The sequence below is a fragment of the Tiliqua scincoides genome, chromosome 3 (assembly GCF_035046505.1).
Source record: "Tiliqua scincoides isolate rTilSci1 chromosome 3, rTilSci1.hap2, whole genome shotgun sequence".
Taxonomy (NCBI): Eukaryota; Metazoa; Chordata; class Lepidosauria; order Squamata; family Scincidae; genus Tiliqua; species Tiliqua scincoides.
In genome coordinates this window covers 25,235,370-25,260,747 of record NC_089823.1, presented here as the reverse complement: position 1 = coordinate 25,260,747, position 25,378 = coordinate 25,235,370, and the positions used below count along the sequence as shown (strand labels likewise).

The 25,378-nt window shown below is 45.4% G+C and overlaps 2 protein-coding genes across 2 annotated transcripts; one reads left to right on the top strand and one right to left on the bottom strand.

The window, feature by feature from the left end:
- Positions 1–290: 290 nt before the first annotated feature.
- MTIF3 (mitochondrial translational initiation factor 3) lies at positions 291–10,008 on the top strand. Its single transcript, XM_066620604.1, has 4 exons — positions 291–366; positions 3,681–4,192; positions 7,707–7,861; positions 9,666–10,008. Exons 2-4 carry the CDS (start codon positions 3,718–3,720, stop codon positions 9,870–9,872), a joined length of 837 nt encoding a protein of 278 aa, XP_066476701.1. The 5' UTR covers positions 291–366; positions 3,681–3,717; the 3' UTR covers positions 9,873–10,008.
- On the bottom strand, positions 8,485–24,970 carry GTF3A (general transcription factor IIIA). Its single transcript, XM_066620603.1, has 9 exons — positions 24,716–24,970; positions 19,717–19,817; positions 19,034–19,124; positions 18,425–18,513; positions 17,602–17,675; positions 17,300–17,383; positions 11,038–11,267; positions 10,820–10,879; positions 8,485–10,201 (listed from the first exon to the last, which is right to left on the bottom strand). Exons 1-9 carry the CDS (start codon positions 24,923–24,925, stop codon positions 10,043–10,045), a joined length of 1,098 nt encoding a protein of 365 aa, XP_066476700.1. The 5' UTR covers positions 24,926–24,970; the 3' UTR covers positions 8,485–10,042.
- Between the last annotated feature and the right edge of the window lie 408 nt (positions 24,971–25,378).

The window sequence follows — 25,378 nt, the reverse complement described above, 5'->3', positions numbered from 1 at the left end:
CACCAGCTCCAGCCACCTGGGCTCAGTCCTCCCTGCTGAGCCTCCCCGAGAGAGCAGGGCCAGCGGGCTGGCAGAGGCTGTCCGGTCTCCCGGCTCCTCTCGCCTGTCTAGCGGTGCGGCGGGGAGGAGGGAGCGCCCGAGCACGGCCAGCCCGCTGCCAGGCGCCCTGTCCCTTGGGGAGACCCCGGCAGCGCGGCTCCAGCCTCTGGCGCGCCACCAGCGAGGCGCTCGCCCCCTAGCAGGAGGGAGCCGAGCAGCTTCCTCTCCGCCCGCTTCCTCCGCTCGCTCCTCCTCTTCCCTCCGACCAGCATCGCCTTCCTCGTTGCTTGGCTGGGGAGGCCGCCTCCGACCGAGGGGGCTGGGCAGGTAAGCGCAGCGGGCCCCGGCCCCAGCCCCGCGCAAAGCTGGCGGGGAGCCCCAGTCCTGCGGCTCCGAAGCTGGGAAGCCAAGTGGCCGGGAGTGCCCCAGAGCGTGGGCTGTGGCGGGTGCAGGGCTTGCAGGCAGGCCAGTGCCCGGGCACCTCGCCTTGGACGCCCCCCCCCCCGCCTCTCTCTATGAGGCTTATGCAGAGCGTGGAAAGGCTTCTGCTTTATCGGCAGCGCTTGGGCACGCCTTTTATAAGACTCAGCCCAATGCTATGCGTGTCTACTCAGAAGTAAGACCCATTAGAGTCAATGGGGCTTACTCACAGGAAAGTGTGGCTAGGATTGGGCTGACAGGCTGCAATCAATCCTATGCACCCTTTCCTGAGAGTCAGCCCCATTGAAAACAATGGGTCTTCTGAGTGTACAAGCGTAGGATTGTCCTCTTAGATTCCCTACTGTACATACATCTGTAGGAAGATGTGAATCAGGACTTTTCCCAGTCCAGGTATACCCTATTAAGCTGCAATCCTGTCCACACTTTCCTGGCAGTAAGCCCTATTGACTATAATGGGACTTACTTCTGAGTAGACATGCTTCAGATGGGGCTCTTAGTCTCTGGCATGCCCCCCCATCCCATACCTGCATTATGGAGATAGTATTTATTTTAAGAGTGTATGTCATCTGTTTTCCCCTCCTGGAGATCTTCAGAGGGGCTTATAGTATAAACATTTAAAACAATAAAACCACAAAGATACAACAAAGTGCAATAAGAGGATCAGAATAAAAAACACACAGGAGCCATCAAAATTTGAAGGGGAAGATCAACAGAAAAGAAAAGGGGTCTTCACCCGGCTCTGGAACTGAGCTAGTGATGGCATCAAGAACCTCACCTTCTGCGGGAGGGCGTTCCACTGTCTGGACACCACCACAGACAAAGCCCTTTCATGTGTTGCCACCAGATGTGCTTTGGTTAGCACATGTACATGTAAAAGGTGGCTGGTCTTATGACGGTAATCAAGATTTACTACTACTACTACATGTAAAAGGGCCCTCCCTGAAGACCTCAGAGGGTGAGTAGTTTTGTGTGGGAGGAGACTGTTCTTCAACACTGTATCCCAAGCTATTTACAGTTTTAAAGGATAAGACCAGCACCTTAATTTGCAATTGGAAATGTACTGGCAACCAGTACAAGCAGAGCAACACAGGTGTGATATTCTCCATTCTGCTGGTGTTGGCTAGCCATTGTGCGGCAGCATTCTGTGCAAGCTGAAGTTTCCAAGTGGCCTTCAAGGGCAGCCCTGTTTAGGGTACTTTACAGTAATTCATTCTGGATGTAGCCAATGCATGTGCTTGGGTCTGCTTGACCAGGTGCAGATGCAGCTAATGCACTGGCCTGACCTGAATGAAAGCACTCCAGGCCACATCTAATATCTAGACATCTGTAAATTCAACATCTGAACATCCAACATCTGTCAATATTTATCTTACAGGATTGTTGTAAGGACTATATTAATATAATACATGTAAAGTGTTTTGCAGACTCAGAAAGCACCATACAAATGTGAAGTATTAATGTATGAATTTATTTAGAATCATTTAAAACATAAAGTTCCTACATGGAAAGCACTCCTCTGTAGTCTGCATGTACTTTATCCTGCATGGTAGCACATGTATGTTTTTGCAGCACATACATACTAAGAAATAATAGCTTTGGAATTGCCACCTATGAGATTGCTGTGGAGTTTGCATTGTATTTTTAGTGCAGTTCTGTTGCTCCTGTGTACAGAAATATGGAAGAACAAGGTCTGGGTGACCTTGCATTAGTGTAATGACATAAAACTCATCTTTAGGTCATATTCATTTCTTGTGTGTGTATCATCAGCTTAGACTTGTAAATATTCATTCTACAGGTCATCTATGGAGTGTAAAAATTGCCTCTGTGCAACTTATCAAAGAACCTTAAGGAAAAAGCATTAGACTACCAAAAAACTAGTTTGTACGGAGAGCTAGGTTATTAACCTTTAGACAACCTATGAAAGTGTGCAGTAGCTTTCAGATAATTGCATACAGAACTATTGATGTCAACTTCAAAAGCCAGATATGTTTGCCTCTTGAAAGATCATGGGTAAGCACTTGGGCTTGAACACAGCAGTTGTTTCATTGGATCTCACCAAAGACATCTGGCTAGCCAGTGTTGGAAACTAAGTATTGGACCAGATGTATCTTTGGTGAGATCCAATGAAACAACTGCTATTGTTGAAACAACATCCAACATCCAATGAAACAACCCTGGCTAGCCAGATGTTGGAAAAGCACATAAATGCTTATAATAAAAAGGAAAGCACATGAATGCTTATAATAGATATACAGAGGTAATAGAGCAATCTGTTCTATATTGTTAGTCTCCAGAATTTGGTAATTAGAGGAATACTTTGAACATGTGTTTCCACTCATAGCTCACTTGCTCATAACCAGTGATGGACCTTCCCTGAACTATGTAAACCTATTTAAAACAAAAAACAAAGCATAACATCCTGTAGGAATAAATTTGGTAATTTTAATTATGCATTTCATGAAGTCTACGTGGAATCTATACCAATTTCAGTAAATAATCTTGGTCTGAATGCTTTGCGATAATTGTTTCTTTAACCTCTGTAACCCATTTATAATTGTATATGCTTCAATTAATTATGACCTCCTCAGCATTCCTAGCAAAATGGAGATGCCTTTGGAAGAGTTTCAAACAAAGCTGAAAATTGTATAAAAGCATTCATTTTCCTGTGAATGTCATGTTGCACATGGAGACACAACCATAAATGCAAGTGCAACCTCAGCCCTCGCAGTATCCAGACCGTTATCCACTTCCGTCTGGCGTTGCCGGAAGGAAAACGCCAAATGGTCTGGCGTTACCAGAAGTGCAACCGAATCATGCATAGCTACACATTATACCTGACATGCATCATTACTGATATTCATGTAGCATGTCCAGAATATTAACTGAATATTATGTCCACAAGAATTAGTGTAATGTTATAAAAAAAATCATGGTACTTTGTGCTCCCCATGTTAATTAACCGTTACAGTATCTCAAATTTTCTTTTCAACATGTGAATGTTTAACATGGGCTTCTTGATTAAAGTTTCTATGTAGTCATTCTTTTAAAGATACCTTCCTGTAAGATTGTGAAATTATACTTCAGTATGTTCAGGATTGTACCCTTTTAATATAAGCTAATAAACAAAGGAAAAGATAACTGAGTGTTATGGTAAGCAATCTCAATTGTTTTCTAATAAGGTTCTTTACCTGAATTTTAAGGTGCCTGTTTATTCGTCCCTTTCCTCAATACCTCAGAATGGCTGCCTTGTGCCTAAAGAAACTACTAGATCAGACTGTAAGGAATGAAGCAAGCATCACTAGGTACTTTGCCAGTTTCATGGTGCAACCAGTGAAATGGACAATAGCCTCTCCTTCCTGGGTAGATCATGCAAAAAAGGGACTTATTTCTGCCCCTGGACAAGCATTTTGTACATATGAAGATGAGAAGGATAAACCAAAAGGAAAGAAACTAAATCCCAATGCCAGAAAAACTATAGGAAGTGTTGGGAGGAGGATCCCACATCGGATTATTCAACTGATTGATGAGCATGGCGAGAACCAAGGAGCAATGCACAGGGCGGATGTAATTCGAATCTTGGATGAAAGGGAGCTGAAGCTCGTTCTGCTAACGGAGACGGCAGACCCTCCAGTGTACAGACTGATGAGCGGGCAGCAGATTCATGAAGAGCGCCTCAAACTTAGAGAGAAGCAGAAAGCTAGCTCCAAAACCGGTATGTATGGTGCTTTTAGATGTACTGTGACAGTGAAAGCTTTTCTTCCAAAAATGGACTGAGCTGCATCCCGTTTTCTCTGTAAAATCATGGAATAAAACTGTTGATTGTACCTTTCCACTCTATGGTAACAGAAAAATACTGGTGCTGCATACAAATTCAGTTTCTAATATATGCCTGTAGAGCTGATTATCATTCTAAATGAAACATTAGACCCAGTAGATATGCAAGTAGGCTAGAAACCTTGCATGTGTTTCACAGTCATCTGAGAATTGCTGCTTTGATTTTTTAAAGCAAGTTTCTAGCTCTCGGGACTGACTGCTTTAAGTTTGCAATTGCAGAATGCAGAAAGGCATGGCTAAAGAGATTTTTTCCAATGGTCTTCAGTATAGGTAGGATTTCAGTATCTTGTATAATTCTATGTCTATCACTACCTGAATAAATTTACCCTTTACGGCTCGGGTCCGGGGTATTTGAGGGACCGCCTCCTTCCTTACAATCCGGCCCATGCTCTTAGATCTTCTGGGGGGGCCCTTTTGACTGTGCCGCCACTAAGAGATGTGAGAGGGGTGGCGGCCAGGAAGAGGGCCTTCTCGGTGGTGGCCCCCGAACTGTGGAATACCCTCCCCTTAGAACTGAGAACTGCTCCCTTGTTGCTAACGTTTCGGCGTGGACTGAAGACCTTTTTATTTCAAAAAGCTTTTAATTGTTGACAGGCTGGCTGGCGTTCTTGCTTTTTATATGAAAATCCACGGGGTTTGTTTTGTTTTTAGCTTTTTAATCATTGTAAACTGTTTTTAACTGTTTTTCATGTTGTATTTTTAAATTGTTTGTTAGCCGCCTTGTGTGCCCGTTGGGCAAAAAGGCAGGGTACAAATTAATAATAATAATAATAATAATAATAATAATAATAAATGTTGCAAGAATACAACTTTGCATAATTTAGATTGGTCTTAGAATTTTGGGTGACTGTATTCTTGTACTTTATTCTACACAGAACTATTGTTTTCTGTGGGCACAGCGTGGGTACTGTTCCACTTCAACTGAGACCTGCTAGCCACATAGTGCCCATGCCCAGCCTGCACTAACCCCTTGCTATTCTATACAACAGAGATGGAGAATTGTAGACTAGGCACTGACACATCTGGAAAATCAGGATTCCTTCCATATCCTGAGTGTATTCTGCACATTGTCTGCTCAAGCACAAACACTTCTTTGCATAGTCTCCCCTCTTTGTATAGTTCTTGGCAGCTACTTCTTACTGTGGGGGTGACCACAAGTTGCTCTCCTTTACTGATGCATTTCTCTTTGGCCTTGATGCAAAAGGCAATTGCGGAATTAAAGCTTGTGGCTGTTTATGATGGGAATAGCCAGCACCATACCTGAAGCAATTTTATTTGACTTGCTTTTAACTGTTTTTGCTTGTGATTTTCATAGGTATTCAAAAGCTGTAAAACAGAAATATTCTATGAGGAACTTTCCAGAAAATGTGAGTTCAGTGTAGCTGTGCATACACATTCATAAGTTCAACAAAACACAGGATCTGGAAACTTCTTGTCAACAACTAAAAGTTGATTTTCTAATGATCCTCAATAGTTACTTCCAGGTAACCAGCCTCTGGCATCCTAGTAGTTCACTCCGCCATGCAATGTAGCCATCACCAAAGGGTTTGTTGGTTCAGTCAATCAACAGTTAATATGATCTGCTTTTGCAATAGTGTCTAGCTGCTAGCACATGTGTACAAGATGTTTAGTACCAGCTGCTAACATACTATGGAACAAAGTATACAAAAGAAATCTTGGCCATTACTGTTTTGCTAGAATTACAAAATAGTTCAATATTTTCCCATTTAAATCATTGAGGTGATTACTATAAAGGAGTCATTTCACAGGTCTGCACAGCGTAATGGCTCTTGCAGCTTAACAGCATCCATTAAATACAAATAAGAACCTGTTCAGACTTTTTGAAGCTTTATGCTAGTCATTCACAAATGATATTGAAAGCTGTTGGCATTCAGACAGACCTTCCTTGCTGTTGGGCATGATTCAAGAAGTGGCTATTAAGAACCTTTCAAAAGGTAAATGTGTTGATGTTTTTACAAAAGTGGATGTTTGCTAAGCTCTTCTTTTCTAAATGCATAAACATTACTCAGTGCAAGCTGTAAGTGAAAAATTGTGGTCTGCTGTGCCAGAGATGCTGGCTTGGAGTTCCTTAGCTGAATGCCTCACTTTGTCTCTTAGTGCCATCACTGTACCTTTTGCCATGTGTATTCTTAACTTTTATTGACTATGTAGAAGTAGGGAAGGCAAGCTCAGGATTGACCAGGCTACCCTGGATTTAACCATTAACCAAAAGAAGTAAGGGGAAGGGTTAGAGAGTTTTTTCCAATGCTGAATTTATCATGGTCCATGGTGCAAAAAAACCCACTTAACAAAAACAAAATCTGGAAAAAGAAGCCAGACTGACCCCAAAATTTAATAATAGTACTATATTATATATACAGGGGCACCACTTAAAAAATGTTTATAAAGGGATAAAAAGCCCCAAATAGCTTCCATTACTGTTGCACAGTGAAATCACTGCATTTTCAGGGCTCCGGGCTCCGTGCAGCCTCTTCTGGTTCACATAGAGGCCCCTCCCTTTGCCCAGCATCACCCCTGAATGCATCAGAGTGTCCCTTTATTGCATTTAAAGTCATCTTTATATTCTCAAGTCAATGTCATGTTTTTAATGCAGTGTGATACTGGTGCCATAGAGTTTACTGTAAATAAATCTTACTGTAAATTTTGTTTCAAGATAAAATTTTATTTTATAGTTTAGTTTTTGTTTTTATTTTGAATGACATGTATATGGGGGCAGCATATTCTTTTCAGTTCTTAGGGCCTCTAAAGGTCCTAATCCAGGCCTGCAAGCAGGAGACATAAAGCATAAGTGAACAACAATTTTGCTTTCTCCATTCAAAGAGGTTAAAACACTTTTCTAAATATGCGTGGTTTGCAAAGGATGTTTAAAAAATATCCCCCAGGATATTTGGGAAGGAATACAAACTTAAATGCAAGATCAGAATTTACTGAAACTGAAATGTTCTTAATGGGGAGCTAGATGCAAATACATTGATTTTGCTAAAATTTCAGAAGTACTGTGATTTTGTATTTTTTTCACATTAGCACTTGTAGCTGAACTGCATCTGGTTTGGACTGCAATCCTCAGGGCATTACATATGATCCCTGTTGCATATATGCAACATTGGGCAGAAATGGCTTAACATTCTGGAACTTACTTCCTAGCAGACATGCACAAATTTGCTCCTCTTCATATTTTGGGGTCGTTAGATTTCACATATCAGTCCTCTGCCCACAATATAAATAAGCAGCAACAACTTACATATGAGATTTTCTCTCCTTGAAGCTTTTACGGTAAAATTTCCAAGCAAACAATTTAAAATGGAAAGCAACCAGGTTGAAATACAGTTGCTTAAAATGAAGCTTACTGATTCATGTGCATGTTTTAACAGGGCCTGTACAGCAGAAGGAGTTAACTTTTTCCACAGCTATTGGAGAGCACGATTTAGATACAAAGACTAAACAAATTGAGCAATGGATTGACAAGAAGCATCATGTCCGGATTACTCTGCAGCAAAAGAACATTGCTGAGGGGCCTGAGAAAATGGTAAGCCAATAGAGCAACCATTTTCAACCACTGTGCCATGGCACACTGGTGTGCCGCAAGTGGTCCACAGGTGTGCCACAGGAATTTGGGGGAAGGTCATTTATTAATAGAGCCAATGGGAGATGTGAGCCTCCACTGGCAGCATGGTGTGCCTTGTCAATTGTCAACAACCTGGTGGTGTGCCTTGACCATTTTAGTGCCTTGTCAGTGAAATGAAAAAGGTTGAAAATCACTGCAATAGAGATTTACAGTATAGAGGTGTGCCCCTGTATTCACAGGGATTCTGTTCTGGAACTCCCCATGGATAGCTGAATGTGTGGATACAGGAGGATGCCCCCTCTGGAGGCTGGGGCGTGCAGGGGGCCCCCATGGATCCACTCCATGGTTAACTGAAACCAGTACGGGATCTGCTGATACATATATGGTTGTGATCAGGTGGGCTAAATATGAATTGCAAATTCGTTTCTGCTGCTGACTGAAACAAAGGAGCACTAGTTTGGGCATCATTTCTCTCAATCAGTAATTTTCAACATTTTTCATGTCACGACACACTGACAAGATGAAAAAATTGTCAAGCACACCATCAGTTTTTTGACAATTGACAAGGTACACAGTGTTGCTGGCAGGCAGATCACATCCCCCAAAATGGTTGGCAACCTTCAGTCTGGAAAGACTATGGTATAAGCCTACAGCACCCGGTATTCCCAGGCAGTTTCCCATCCAAGTACTTAGCTGCCGAGATCAGACGAGATCAGGCATGTGCAGGGTAACAGTTGCTGTCCCTATTAATAAATGACATTCCCCAAGGCACACCTGTGAATTATTCACGGCACACTGGCTGAAAATCGCTGCACTAGATGCTGCAAAAAGATAGGCGTAAGAGAGGTAGGCTTGATACCTGCTATTATTGCTGAAGTATTTTTGTTTAATGTGTGCCTGACAACACATTGTATTTAGTTGGGAATCACTGTATACATGTGTTGCAACTTTATTTTAGTAATGTTGACTGCTGTGATCTGCATTGTAAGTACCTTTAACATAAGGGGCATAATATGCATTATAAATGTTGTGTTAAACACACTGTACCTTCTGTTTGCCGCTGGATAGGCAGATGAGGATGATCTGGGTGTGGAGGAAATTAAGAGCACTCCTTTGTCACAGAAAGATCATTTTCTGGTGGGGTTTAGGCTTATTGTAGCCCCTTTCTTTCACAGAGGCAGGGCGCAAATTGTATGATCCACCCTCAGATGCTTATGGTTTCTAGATGGCTGTGGGAAATTCACTACCAGAGCCAGCAACCCTGAATACGTGGTTGACCTGTAGAATGGGGAGATATCTAAGCCTGTGGATAAGATTGTTCCCAAATGTTCTCTGCCTCATCTAAGGTGGCTCCCTGATTTCTAGGGAGCTTTGGGGCAACAAGGTAGCTAAGGCAGACACCTTGCACGACAGTGGTAGAAGACTTGCAACAAGTCTGAACAAACACAGGTGCAGACTCGTATATGATTATACTCTGTGTAGTGATGGCAGTGAAGACTTTTTTCCTCTGCCACCAACATATCCGTGAGAAGCCATCCAGCTGAGTAACTGTAACCAGTTTGCTATGTAATTTTGCTAATAAAATATTCACAGCCACCACAACTTGGACTCCACATTACATTGTCCAGTTATGACCTCCCAGGCCTCTGTTGACACATCAGTTCATATAAAAGGATCCTTTGCATTTTTCAGATTTGTCATGTCCCTTCACTAAACCAAGACTTTAGTCATGTGGTTTGTAATACCAAACTCTTTTCCTTTTCAGCTAAGATTTTTTGATCAGATCTTGGAGAAGATGCCTGAAAAAGCTACTTACCTCTCCCAGCCCCGCATTGTTAAAGAAGGAAGGAGTACATGTGTGTTAAGACACATGTCGGACAGAGAAATCCAGCAGCACAAGAAGATGGAGAAAGACAAAGTTCAGAAGGATGGTGGAAAGGAAACTACTGACTCGAATATTCTCAAGCAGTGAACTAGTTTTTTTTTTAAAAAAAACACAATTGAAAAAAAATTGGCAAGACTTTGAAGCAAATCCCAACTTTCTGTACAAACCTCCAAACAAAATTTGCAAACAGTGATCATTTTATAAAGCTCCTAAAGATGCCAAATGATTGACACTTTCATTCTGGTTCATCTCAAACTCTAGTCCAAGGACAACGTTCCCACAGGAGGCAGGGTGTGGCTTGTTGCAGGTGTAGTCAGAGGCTCTTCTCTTGACAATCCATTTCTTTGCTGTGCTTTAGGTGGGATGTATCCACTGAGGCGAGAGGCCAAGCTCCGCTTGGGACGTTGTTTTTTAGGCTGGGAGAGGGGAAAAAGATTCACAACACAAGTTTAGCAATTAGTTACCCTTTTTGTCCTACAAGAGGAATGCTTAAAGATACACACACACACAAACTATTTCGTATATTTATTTACAGTCACTATTCTTATGCTGAAATACTGTTGCATGCTCCTCACTTCCACACAGCGAGAGGCTCCAGTGGAAAGGCTGAGTTTGGTTTCCCTTTGGTTGGAATAGACTGGAGCCTTATGGCAATATTTGTTTTATTTACAAATAGAGAAGTAGAACTTAAGTGAAGGGAGATGGACATTCTTACAAGGCAGCAGATCTGCTATCTGATATCAGAATACCCGAGAGAGACCCTGAACCCCCAATCTACTGTGAGCTTGCCAGTGCCCAGTCTCGTCCAAAATGCAACAGCCAATTCTTTGCACACTCACACACCCTTAGCCAAGTGGTGGTTAATGCCCCACCTACACATTCATACACCTAACCATTTGTTCTCATCAGCAGACCTATCTGAGTTATTAACCAGGTACCTACCAATCCCCAAAATGGTCAGCTAATAGACATATGAAATAAGTCATCCTTATTTGTTCCCAAAACAAAGCATCCAATTCAAGAGTGTGACTTACTTTTAAGTTCAACTTTTTCTTGAGAGGATCGTGCATGATAGCATGCCTTTCAAGACTTTGCTGTAAGAGACAAGAGTTGTATTTATGTGACTCAAGAGGAAAAGGAAGAAGAGTGGGATTTTAACCCATTTCTGCCCAGCCCACAGGTGTACACATTTGGTCCCTGTTGCATATATGCAACGTTGGACAGAAATGGCTTAAGGTAACAAAATACCTACTTTCATTGCAAAGACCCTGCCACAGCCAGGGTGGTCACACATGAATGATCTTGTCTCCTCGTGAAATGAAGCAATGTGGCTTTGAAGATTGAACACTGTTGTATAAGTTCTTTCACAGCCCTCTCTTGGACACTTCAGTACTTCTCTCTCTGTGGTATGAATTTTCTGGTGGCATCTGAGGTAAGCTTTGCTGCGGAATGTTTTGGAACACACGTTACAGATTACTGGTTCTAGAGGAGAAAAAAAATATATTACCAACAGTTGTGTTTCTGTGCAGCAGAATTTAGCAAATTTTATAAACAGGGCAAAACAGGATTTAAACCTTTAGTGTGTAAGTTCTGCCAAGCCCAAAAAACTCTTAAACCAGTGCAGTTTAAACTCAAATAAAAAGCAGCTTAAAAAACAGTCCAGCCTAAGATAATTGAATTAGGAGGGTAGAACCTAGGAAGGGCCTGTTCCCAGCCAGCCAGGGCAATTTAGCTTAGCATAGTCATAAACTTAGCAATTTAGCATAATGTCCTTTAGGAGGTGATAAGAGCCCCATTAGGCAAATCCAAGCACCCCACTCAGGAGCCTACAGAGTAGATTAGGCCCATCAGCAGCCTTTTCCTGTTGGCAACCTTCAGTCTCCAAAGACTATGGTTACGCCTCTGAATGGTGGTTCTGGAACAGTGTCTAATGTGGCTGAAAAGGCCAATTCGGGAATGACAATTCCTTCCACACTGGGAGCAAGTGCAGTCTGTCCCTGGTCTGTCTCCCTGGCTATGGGCCTTCTTTCTTCGCCTCTTTGCCTCAGACTGTTGGCCAAGTGTCTCTTCAAACTGGGAAAGGCCATGCTGCACAGCTTGCCTCCAAGCAGGCCGCTCAGAGGCCAGGGTTTCCCACTTGTTGAGGTCCACTCCTAAGGCCTTCAGATCCCTCTTGCAGATGTCCTTTCTCTTCCTAATCTTTTGTAATCTCACCTGGGAAGACCAGCCCCCTTTCAATCAGCAAGGAGGGAGGGAGGAGGAGCTAGCTAGGGGTACAAAACTAGCGCCTGCCACCGCATGAGCCCTCTGCAGAAGCGTGCAAGGCCTCTGGGACACCAAGAGCCTCGGGGGAAAAAGTGCCAGGTAAGGCACAGCGAGTTTAGCCTCAGTGAGAGTTCAGCAGCAGGGCGAGGAGGCCAGGGCCCCAGACACTGTCCTTCCCTTGAGAAGAGGGCAGCAAACCAGTGAAGGGTTAAGTACCCCTAAACAAACAAACAAAAACAACTATGCAGTCAGACAGCCAGCAGCAGGGTGGGGGCTATCCAGTGCTTTGCATCGAGTGCCACATGTATGACTATATGCCTCTGGGGCATAAATCATGGGTGTGTCCTCAGTGCAAGGAGCTCCAGGGATTCAGGGAACACATCTGCTCCCTTGAAGCCTTGGTGGCCGACCTGGAGAAGCAGAGGCAGGCAGAGAAGGACCATGGGGAGAGTTCTGGGGATGATCAGGCTTCGTCCCAACCTCAGGCGTGCAGCACCTCAGCTGCCTGGGTGGGAAGTCTCGGGGCTGGAGGACGTCATCTTGGAGAGGAGGGAAACAATCCCCTAGGGGGGACCCTTCTCCAGGGGACGGGCCCGTATCCGAATGCACTCAGGATACTCCTCGGCAGGAGAGGGGTTGGGGGCTTCATGTAGAGGGGATTTGATTATTAGAAACATAGAGAGGGGGGTTTGCGACGGATGTGAGGACCACATGGCGACTTGCCTGCTTGGTGCGAAGGTTGCGGACATCTCGTCTAGACAGGCTGGTAGACAGTGCTGGGGAGGAGGTAGCCGTTGTGGTGCATGTTGGCACCAACGATGTGGGCAAGTGTAGCCGGGAGGTCCTGGAGGCCAAATTTAGGCTATTAGGTAGGAAGCTGAAAGCCAGGACCTCAAAGGTAGCATTCTTGGAATTGCTACATGTTCCACGCGCAGGGCCAGCTAGGCAGGTGATCAGGGGTCTCAATGCGTGGATGAGACGGTGGTGTAGGGAGGAGGGGTTTAGATTTGTTAGGCACTGGGGAACATTTTGGGACAAGCGGGGCTTGTACAAGAGGGACGGGCTTCACTTGAATCAGAATGGAACCAGACTGCTGGTGCATAACACTAAAAAGGTGCCAGAGCAGTTTTTAAACTGATCCCTGGGGGAAAGCTGACAGGAGCTGAGGGGCATCTGGTTTTAACTCCTCATTCCTATGGAACGAAGATGGGGAGGTTAGAGAACAACAAGGTAAAGGCAGAGTAGGAGAAGCAATTGGGAATGGTAGCATGATGGTATGTGATAGACAGTTTGGCACAATGAGAGGATGCGGGGACAAAGGAGCTAATAAGCACCCCATCCTGGGGCATTCCATGTACAAATGCTTTTATGCAAATGCCCGAAGTCTCCGAGCAAAGATGGGAGAACTGGCATGTCTGGTGACAAGGGAAAACACTGACATAGTGGGCATAACGGAAGCATGGTGGAATGTGGAAAATCAGTGGGATACCGCAATCCCAGACTATAAACTCTACAGGAGGACAGGGAGGGGTGTGTTGGAGGTGGGGTGGCTGTTTACGTTAAGGAAGGGATAGAATCCAGCAAAGTAGAGATTGAAGGCGGGTCCGACTCCACCATAGAATCTCTGTCTGTTAAATTACCAGGCCTCAGGAGCGATGTAATACTGGGGGCATTTTATCATCCTCCAGACCAGAAACCGGAAGGGGACCTTGAAATGAGGAAACAGATCAGGGAGCTGACAAGGAGGGACAGGGTTGTAATCATGGGGGACTTCAATTATCCTCATATAGACTGGGTCAATTTGTGTTCTGGTAACGAAAAGGAGACCGGATTCCTTGACATGTTAAATGACTGTGCCTTAGAGCAGCTAGTCATGGAGCACACCAGAGGACAGGTGACTCTGGATTTAATATTGTGTGGTACTCAGGACCTGGTTAGAGATGTCAATATTACTGAGCCATTGGGGAACAGTGATCATGCTGTGATCCGTTTCAACATGCACATCAGGGGAAGAATACCGGGCAAATCTCTCACAAAAACCCTTGACTTCCGATGGGCAGACTTCCCTCAAATGAGGAGGCTGGTTGGAAGGAGGTTGAAAGGGAAGGTAAAAAGAGTCCAATCTCTCCAGAGTGCATGGAGGCTGCTTAAAACAACAGTAATAGAAGCCCAGCAGAGGTGTAAACCGCAAAGGAAGAAGGGCTCCACTAAGTCCAGGTGGGTGCCCACATGGCTAACAAGTCAAGTTAGAGAGGCCATAAAGGGAAAGGAAGCTTCCTTCCATAAGTGGAAGTCTTGCCCTAATGAAGTGAATAAAAAGGAACATAAACTGTGGCAAAAGAAATGTAAGTAGATGATACGGGAGGCCAAGCAAGACTATGAGGAACACATGGCCAGCAACATTAAAGGAAATAATAAAAGCTTCTTCAAATATGTTAGAAGCAGGAAACCTGCCAGAGAAGCAGTTGGCCCTCTGGATGGTGAGGGAGGGAAAGGGGAGCTAAAAGGAGACTTAGAGATGGCAGAGAAATTAAATGAGCTCTTTGCATCTGTCTTCATAGCAGAAGACCTTCTGCAAATACTGCTGCCTGAACGGGCCCCTCCTGACCAAGGAATTAAGTCAGATAGAGGTTAAAAGAGCAGATGTTTCAGACCTCATTGATAAATTAAAGATCAATAAGTCACCGGGCCCTGATGGCATCCACCCAAGAGTTATTAAGGAATTGAAGAATGAAGTTGCTGATCTCTTGACTAAAATATGCAACTTGTCCCTCAAAACGGCCACAGTGCCAGAAGATTGGAGGATAGCAAATGCCATGCCGATCTTTAAAAAGGGAAAGAGGGGGGACCTGGGAAACTATAGGCCAGTCAGCCTAACATCTATACCGGGTAAGATGGTGGAATGCCTCATCAAAGATAGAATCTCAAGACACAGAGATGAACAAGCCTTGCTGAGGGAGAATCAACATGGCTTCTGTAAGGGTAAGTCTTGCCTCACGAACCTTATAGAATTCTTTGAAAAGGTCAACAGGCATGTGGATGCGGGAGAACCTATGGACATTATATCTGGACTTTCAGAAGGCAATCGACACGGTCCCTCACCAAAGGCTACTGAAAAAACTCCACAGTCAGGGAATTAGAGGACAGGTCCTCTCCTGGACTGAGACCTGGTTGAAGGCCAGGAAACAGAGAGTGGGTGTCAATGGGCAATTTTCACAATGGAGAGAAGTGAAAAGCAGTGTGCCCCAAGGATCTGTCCTGGGACCGGTGCTTTTCAACCTCTTCATAAATGACCTGGAGACAGGGTTGAGCAGTGAGGTGGTAAAGTTTGCAGACGACACCAAACTTTTCCGAGTGGTAAAGACCAGAAGTGATTGTGAGGAGCTCCAGAAGGATCTCTCCAGACTGGCAGAATGGGCAGCAAAATGGCAGATGCGTTTCATTGTGAGTAAGTGTAAAGTCATGCACAGTGGGGCAAAAAATCAAAACTTCACATATAGGCTGATGGGTTCTGAGCTGTCTGTGACAGATCAGGAGAGAGATCTTGTGGTGGTGATGGACAGGTCGATGAAAGTGTTGACTCAATGTGCGGCAGCAGTGAAGAAGGCCAAATCTATGCTTGGGATCATTAGGAAAGGTATTGAGAACAAAACGGCTAATATTATAATGCAGTTGTACAAATCGATAGTAGGGCCACACCTGGAGTATTGTGTCCAGTTCTGGTCGCCGCATCTCAAAAAAGACAGTGGAAATGGAAAAGGTGCAAAAGAGAGCGACTAAGATGATTACGGGGCTGGGGCACCTTCCTTATGAGGAAAGGCTACGGCGTTTGGGCCTCTTCAACCTAGAAAAGAGACGCTTGAGGGGGGACATGATTGAGACATACAAAATTATGCAGGGGATGGACAGAGTGGATAGGGAGATGCTCTTTACACTCTCACATAATACCAGAACCAGGGGACATCCACTAAAATTGAGTGTTGGGCGGGTTAGGAAAGACAGAAGAAAATATTTCTTTACTCAGTGTGTGGTTGGTCTGTGGAACTCCTTGCCACAGGATGTGGTGATGGTGTCTGGCCTGGATGCCTTTAAAAGGGGATTGGACAAGTTTCTGGAGGAAAAATCCATTTTGGGTTACAAGCCATGATGTGTATATGTGCAATCTCCTGATTTTAGAAATGGGCTATGTCAGAATGCCAATGCAAGGGAGGGCACCAGGATGAGGTCTCTTGTTATCTGGTGTGCTCCCTGGGGCATTTGGTGGGCTGCTGTGAAATACAGGAAGCTGGACTAGATGGGCCTATGGCCTGATCCAGTGGGGCTGTTCTTATGTAGCAGGGATGCCACCAGTTTCTGAAGGTGAAGAACAACTTACATGCACATTTTTTAAGTAGCACAATACTATCCCAGCAAGTTTTCATGGCCACTTTATACAGCTTTCTACATCCGATGGACAGGAAGGTACACATATGCTCTTTGCCCCCAATATATGAGCTCCAACATAGAATAGGAACTAATAGACTGAATGGCAAATCAATTTGTACCCTGGTTCAAAACTTCACCTTTACCACAAACTCATTGCCTTAAAGCAAACTAGTATCTCTGATCATAGGGTTCCAAGCGCAAAAGGGACAACCATACTGACCTACATTCCAGTGAGATTGTAAAGTTACAGAGAATGTACATTATGAACTTTTAATACTTTAGAACAGCGGTGCGTAAAGTGCCGACCACTGCACACCAGGTATGCATTCCCTGGCGCGGCCAGCCCATTGCATTCTGGAGCACTGCATGACTGCCAGTCCCGAGATCAGGACAACAAGATGCTCTGGCCTGTTGTGTCTTTGTGGAAATCCGATCTCGAGACCAGCAGTCACGTAGCGCTCCAGAACAAAATATTCCAGTCACAGGAGAGATGGATATTGGATGGATTTCGCCCAGCCCTGATCTAGAAAGTTATATAAATGCCAAGTGCGTGTGTGGACTGTGAAGTTGTAAACACACCCATGCTTACACACATAGATCTGTTTCAAATGGGGGGGGGGGCAGAAAAGAAAGGATCTAAATATTTTAAAAAATAACTTGTTGTGCAAACCTAGTATAGAACTGTGTGTATTGCACTGAAGTGTTATTATGAGCCAAACTCAGGAGGCAAGAGTAGATAATTGACAGAAGAGTCAGTTCTTCTGTCATTTGAAAAATTATGTTTTAAAACAAAATCAATGACTGAATGTTTTAGTAATACTTACCTACATGGCTTTCTCTCAGATGTTTCAGAAGCTCTGACCAGGTTTTTCCAACAAACAGACAATCATCTTTTTTGCATGGATAACCTATTAAAATAAATTCATTTTAGCCTAACAGTTTGACCCTCATATTTGAAGATAACCTCTCAGTCTGGAATTACTTCTAGTTCTCTTCCATCTAGCCATTCAAATTGGTTCTGCCTCTCAATTCCTCTACAGATTACTCTTTTTATACTATGGAATAAGCCTGCCTATCTTCTAAATATATACTATTTTGGCATAGCTCAAAGCAGAAAACAGCTTACCTGCATGGATCTTCTCATGCCGTTTTAGATGGCCAGGATTAGAAAAGGGCCTTCCACATCCTTCGTAACTACATCTAGATGGAAAAAGACATTTGCTCAAACCTGAAGTAGAAAACCAACCATGAAGTGAGACCTTCCATAATGGAGAGAAGGCTCTAATATGAGGTCCCAACTATGTTTGTTCAGACTTGTCACAAGTCATCTACCACTGCCACTCAAAGTGTCTGCCTAGCTGCCTCGTTGCCCCTAAGCTGCCTAGAAATTGAGGCACCACGTTTTCCCCCATACTTCTGTCATTCCCTATGTGGTGTTCTGTAAAATAGTGTTCTGTTTTACAGAACACCACATAGCCAAGAATCCCAAACTATGGGCTTTTTCCATACAACTGGGCAAAGCACTAGGTGGAGGTTTTTCCTGTCTCAAACCAGTGCAAAATGAATCTGTAATACAACCTTAAAGTCATCAAATGGTGGGACGGGGCACAATGGAGATTTTAATATGGCTAGTGGAGGAGGAAGAGTGGACAAATATGATGAGCATCCGGGGAACTGCAGACAATTAGTACTGTTTTTACTGAAGTATTTAGAAAGGTATTAACCTCACATGCTAATGATGACAGGACATAGGATGATATGCCAACTACAAACTGCTCCCAATATGCTCTTCTAAATATCCTATGAAATTAAGCTGCTACAGAAACATCTTTAGGCCTCCCATAACATTTTTCACTCATCTTCTACCAGGCAACCATTAGAAAAACACTTATTTGCATGCATAAGGAAATCCAAGAGGAATAGGAAGAGTTTTGAAGTGATTCACCTACTTGAAGAGTGGCTCGCCAGTGTGTTCAGACTGATGTATCTTTAACTGCTGGTGCTTTTTGAATGACTTCCCACATTTTTCAAAGTCACACTATTTTGAAAATCAAGCAAGTGACTATTTAGAGATAGACCAAGGAAGTTCACCATCAGAGCACAGTCTATGTTTTATGACATACTCAAGGGCTACCAAGTTGGCCCGGACCAGTCAGCCTGGTACTCCTCCTTATTGGATAAAGAAGCACCCTTAAAAGTGGTGGTTCTCTTAAGAGTGGTAAAGTCCTTATCCCGCAGCAAGTACATGAGTACAGATCTCCTGGGTTTTAATGCAGGACTTGATCCAGTGGAACACACTAGGAACTCAAATGGAAAACAGGGCTGCTCCTCTTCCTCCTCCCCACCCCCCACCCCCTCCCTGGCAGACTGTCTGCTGCAAGCAAACAGAACACTTTCTATCAAAACTGACAATGGGCAACACTGGCATGTGTTCATTGGTCTGCACTGCTGAATCACACTCTGGATGTGCAGGATAAGCACTAACAGTGTCAAAATGCTAGATATCAAGTGAATTTAAGAACCTATACCCCAAAACTAAGCAAACAAACCCTACTTACTACAAATGGCTTTTGCTGATGCTTGCATCCAATGTGCTTCTTCAAGTTTGATTGCGTTGTAAATTTTGCATTGCAGCCACCTGCTGTGCACCTACAAATACACAAACATATTTTCCAAGACATAATTTTAGAAGAGATTTTCTCCTTCTACATCAGAGAGAAGGTGGGGAGCTTCTAAGACAGCAGTGGTATTTTTATGTATGTCTCAAAAATGGCCTTACTGGAATCACTTTTAATCAAAAAAAAAATCACAGGTTTGGTGATTGTTTTTTAAATCTAACTGATCAGCAACATATGCCTATGCATGCTCTCTCAGAAGTGTGTGCACCCTGTGTACAATATGGCTTATTCCCAGGTAAGCATGCATAAGACAGCAGTCTAAAATTAAAGTATAGGACAGTACTATACGCACTGTATAGTGCGTATAGAAGTAAATCCCATTGAGACTCTACATAAGCCTACATAGGACTGTAATCTACTGTACATATTGCAGCCCTATATATTGCACAAACACAATTGTCATCTTCTCAACATTCAGGTAAAATACATGGATGGTCTAACAAAACAATCCATATGTTGCAGAAGTGGGAGGGTATGCTTACAAGATTTGTTTGGGTTTTGTTGCTGTTCTGAGAATTCCAACACCTTTCCCATCCACACTAACACACACCTTGCTTACTTACACAAATGGTTTTTCTCCAGTGTGTACAAGAGCATGGCGCTTAAGGTGGAAGTCTCTAGTGAAGCCTTTACCACAGCCTTCATAGTCACAAACAAAGGGTCGCTGATAAAAGACAACAGATTATTAAAACAGTTCAGTTATTCAATAGTAAATCTAGTTATTTTAGTAGTTGTAGTCAACTACTTTCCTGAAAAAATTTGCCTTAAGAGAATACAGTACTATCCTAGGCATGTCTACTCAGTGTTCTAAAGAGCTTACTACCAAGGAATATGATTGGATTCTTAGTTGAAGATTAGAACTACAGACCTTATAATTAATTCCTAAAATTCCCTATTACAACATTTGACCTCCCTAATTCCTTGGCTCTGCCCCTCACCTATTTTATTTCTTCTCCCCCCCCCTTTACAGCTTCCAATGAAAACTGAACTGCTAACCTTCCCTCTGCAGTCTTCCCTCTGCAAGTCAAGTGCTGTAACTTTGTAAGGCTTTTTAAAATTTCACTTTCTACCAAGCTAACAGCAGTTCAGTCAATAGTTGGGGGAGGATAGAAAGCTGTAACCAGCTACAGTACAACAGGCTACAAATCAGATGCCTGCAAGGTTCCCTAATCATTCAAAGAGATCCCCTCATTCATTTAGAACAGTTAAGAGGTTATCTTTCTTAGGCCAGGTTACTGAGCTCCCAGGATTGGACTTGGTAGGTTTCTTTTTAACAGCTGTGTGATAGGCAAACATCTAGTCCAGGGGTGCTCAATAGGTGGATCGCGATCTACCGGTAGATCGTGAGGCAAAATGAGTAGATTGCGGAGTGCCAACCCCCCCCCCCTTCAGGTGCCTCTGGGAGGAAACGCCGGGAGTAAGGCCCATTGTACTCAATGGGGCTTACTCCCAGGTAAGTGTGGCTAGGATTGCAGCCTCACAGCCTAATCCTAGGCATGTCTACTCAGGAGTAAGTCCTGTTATACTCAGTAAGGCTCAAGGTACACCAACATACATTGTACACATGTTATATGTTATGATGGTGCGAACATTGTAAAAAAAACTCTGGTAGATCTCCAGGCCTTGCTGGGTTTCAAAGTAGCTCTTGAGCCAAAAAAGTGTGAGCACCCCTGATCTAGTCAATTAAATTTCTAGTTAAGTATGTTTACCAGATACAAAGGGGGACAAAGTGCCTATATTGTACCTTTAACCAGTGTATAAAAGAGGGAATTTCAGCAGGTGCAGCTCAACATGGAAGGATTTAAAAAGCTGCACCTGCCAAAATTCCCTGTTCTGTACAATGGTTTAAAGATATAGACACTCTGTCCCCTTTTGTATCCAGTAAACCTATAGTTAAATGAATCTGCGTCAAGGACCCAAACACATCCATGTCTACTCAAAAGACCCTGCCTAACAATATGCTCACCTTTTAGTGCATAGATAATTCACACAATATACTGGGGATTGTCTGGATGCTTTATCGTGCAAGATCTCCTCCCACCACAGGCATCCACCTCAGCTCCCCCACGTCTCCCTCTCTTGATGAAATAACGGCTTGGCATTCATATGTCTAAACTGAATTTTATTAAGTCGCACCGATTTCGACAGGACTAACTTCCCAGCACGTGCCTATAAAATGCAGGGTGACCAGATGTCCTCTTTTCTCAGGACATGTCTTCTTTTTTAGCCTGGTGTCCTGAAAAAGAATCTCAGCATCCTCCTTTTCCCTGTGAGTGGCCCCTGCAGGCAGCACATAGCCTTCTTGTAATTAATTAAGATATAGTTTTAAATCTAATAGTAAGTAATACAGTTGGTGGCGTAGCTGGAGGGGGGCGGAGCACTTGGCCTGGCAGGGAGGTGGGCGAGCTGCCCTGCCCTTCCCTTCGGAGCCATTCCTCGCGGGGGGGGGGGCAAAACAGAGCCCCGCCAGGAATGGCTCCGAAGGGTGGGGCCGCTCACCCACCTCCCTGCCAGGCCGAGTGCTCCACCCCCCTCCAGCTACTCCACAGAATATAGTGTTTAAATAAACCACATGAAACACATACATGAGCATGTTCAGCTTTTATTTTGTGCTGCCCTACGTTTTTCTTGGATGTCCTACATCTTGTGGCAAGGAGTTCCACAGTTTAATTATGCTCTGGGTATGAACACCAACCCCAGTCATAAGAATATAAGAGGAACTCCGCTGGATCAGGCAAAAGGCCCATCCAGTCCAGCTTCTCTGTCTCACAGCGGCCCACCAGATGCCCAGGGAGCACACAAGACCACAAGAAACCTGCATCTTGCACCTGGCCTCCTTCCAAAACCAGGAGACTGCACATGCCCCTCATGGCTTGCAACCTGCTAGGGCCTTTTCCTCCATGCACTTGTCCAGGGGCCTGTTAAAGGCATGCAGGCCAGATGCCATCACCACATCAAGTGGCAAGGAGTTCCACAGACTCCAGCTGAGGTTATGACACGTGGTCACCCTGCTAGAGCCTATGGGGAAATGTCCAGGGCTGTGGATGAGATTGCTCCGGAGCGACCTCTGCCACGCCGCAGACTCGGAGCGGCTCCTTGGTTTACTGAGGAGCTGCGAATGATGAAGCAGCAGGGCAGGCGTCTAGAGCGACGGTGGCAGAAAACTCATGATGAATCCAATCGGACACGGAGTAGAGCTCATTATAGAGCCTACTCCGTGGCGGTGGTAGCAGCGAAGAGATCGTTCTTCTCTGCTACCATTGCGTCTGCTGATAGCCGTCCGGCAGAGCTGTTCCGTGTGGTGTGGTCCCTCCTTCATCAGGCCCCTTCGGTAGTCCAGGAGGAATACACAGTCAGCCGCTGTGACATGCTTGCCCAACACTTTGCAGATAAAATCGATCGTATTCGTCACGACTTGGATGCCACATTGACAATGTCTGATGATGTCCCCTTGGCAACTGCTTGTCCAGTATTGTGGGACTCTTTTCAGCTTGTGCAGCCTGAGGATGCGGACAGACTCCTTTGGAGTGTGAGGCCGTCTGCCTGCCTGTTTGACCCTTGCCCAGCTTGGCTGATTAGAGCGGCCCGGGGGGGACTGGCTGAGAGGACGGGGAGGGTGGTCAACTCTTCTTTGATGGAGGGGACGTTGCCGCTCGCCTTGAAGCGGGCAGTGGTTCGCCCCCTCCTGAAGAAGCCCTCCCTGGATTCCACTGTGTTGAATAACTATCAGCCAGTCTCCAACATCCCGTTTCTGGGCAAGGTAATCGAGCGGGTGGTGGCGGCCCAACTCCAGAGGGTCTTGGATGAAGCGGATTATCTGGATCCTTTTCAATCTGGTTTCAGACCGGGCTTTGGGACGGAAACTGCCTTGGTCGCCTTGGTGGATGACCTACGCCGGGGACAGGACAGGGGGAGTGCGTCCTGGTTGGTCCTGCTGGACCTCTCGGCGGCTTTCGATACCATCGACCATGGTATCCTTCTGGGCCGATTGGCCGAGTTGGGAGTTGGAGGCACTGTTTTGCAATGGTTCTGCTCCTACTTGGAGGGTTGGTCCCAGATGGTGGTGCTGGGGGATGCCTGTTCGACACCCTGGCCCTTGAGGTGCGGGGTGCCGCAGGGTTCAATTCTGTCCCCCATGCTATTTAATATCTACATGAAACCGCTGGGAAAGGTCATCTGGGGGTTTGGAGAGAGGTGTCATCAATATGCTGATGACACCCAGCTCTATCTCTCCTTTCCTCCAGACTCCAGGGTGGCGGTTGAGGGCCTGGAGCGCTGTCTGGAAGCAGTGAGGATCTGGATGGGCGCTAACAAGCTGAAATTAAATCCGGATAAGACAGAGGCTCTCCTGGTTCGGAAATCCTCGATGCAGGTGCTGGATTATCGACTTGCTCTGAATGGGGTTGCACTCCCTCTGAAGGAGCAGGTTCGCAGCTTGGGGGTCCTCCTGGACTCGCAGCTGCTCCTGGATTCCCAGGTGGCGGCTGTGGCTAGGGGGGCCTTTGCTCAGCTTCGGCTGGTGCGCCAGCTGCGACCGTACTTGGATCATGCAGACCTGGCCATGGTGATCCATGCCACGGTGACATCGAGGTTAGATTACTGTAATGCGCTCTATGTGGGGCTGCCCCTGAAGATGGTTCGGAAACTACAATTAGTACAGAATGCGGCAGCCCGTGTGGTCACCGGAGCCAGGCGGTTTGACTCTGTCAGCCCGCTTCTCCGGGGGCTACATTGGCTGCCCATTCGTTTCCAGGCCCAATTCAAGGTGCTGGTTTTGACCTTTAAAGCCCTATACTGCTCTGGGCCAGGCTATCTTAGAGACCGCCTACTCCTGTACAATCTGGCTCGTCCTCTCAGGTCATCAGAGAAGGCCTTTTTGCAAGTGCCGCCACCCAAGGAGGTCCGGAGGGCGGCTGCAAGAAATAGGGCCTTCTCGGTAGTGGCACCAACATTATGGAACTCCCTTCCCCTTGACTTGAGAATGGCTCCCTCTCTTGAGAGCTTTTGGCGAGGCCTGAAAAAACTGTTGTTTAAACAAGCCTTCTGATTTCTGGCCTTCTTAACTTTTTTATACATCTTTTAGTTTTACAGGCTTGATTCCTCGGTGATCTGTTCTTTTACTCTTTTAATCTGACTACTGTTTTTATGGCCTCTGTAGTGTGTTTTTAAATGTTTTTATCTGTTTGTATTAATGTTTTTAAAATCTGTTTTTTGTTTTTGTTTTTTTTTTTAATATGTTGTTAGCCGCCCTGGGTCCCGTTAGGGAGAAGGGCGGGATAAAAATAAAGTTTTATTATTATTATTATTAGAGCCTGGCTCTTTTATTCCAACAGGTGAGTTCCAAGATCAGCAGTCCCAGAGCCAGGTGCGTTCCCTCCAATGAGAGCGCCCGTTTCCAGCGGCGGCCAATCACGAGCTCGGACGTCCTCATTGGCCAGGCGCCCGCCAATAGAAAGCACCGCTTGTTCTCAAGATTCTATCCCCGCCCACTCGTCTCTAGAGCGCGACGCTGTGCGGCAAGGTAACCCCTTCCCTCCCAGCGCGCTCCCGCCGGCGCCTCACCTCCCCCGTGTGCCGGCAGAGGTGGGCCTGCAGCTTCCAGTCCTTGTTGTAGGTGGCGTCGCAGTCCGGGAAGGAGCAGACGTAGAGCTTGTTCCGGTTCGGGGCAGAAGGACGCCTCACCCTGCCACTGGGGCCCCTCGAGCACAGCTGCCTCCCCTCCGGCTTAGCCGGCAGGCCTGCCTCTTCGGTGGCCACTTTCCCCCCGGCCATGCTGTGGCCGTAAGCCGCGTGGTAGCCTCGCCGCACCGTTATGGTTTGTCCCTTCCCAGCCACCGTAAGCCCTACTCTTGACAGGAAGTCAATCGCGGGCTCTTCCGCCCTTACTATAGATGGCTGCGGTGAAAAGCGCGCGTCAACGGCGCGTGCGCATTGCATCCTTTGCGAAGGTGAAGAGCGCTCCACAGCGACGCATGCGCACTCCATCCTTTGCGGAAGATGAGCCACAGTGGCGCATGCGCATTGTATCCTTTGTAGGTGGAGGGAGGCTGAGCAGCTGTAAAAGGTGTTCCCCCTTTCTACGTAGTGATGGGAATGTGCATCCCCAACCCTGTGCACACTTACCTGGGAGTAAGTCCCACTGACTCTCATGGGACTTACTTCTGAATAGACATGCATGGGATATATGTTTTCTTGCTATATCAATCACCTGGACATAAACCAGTC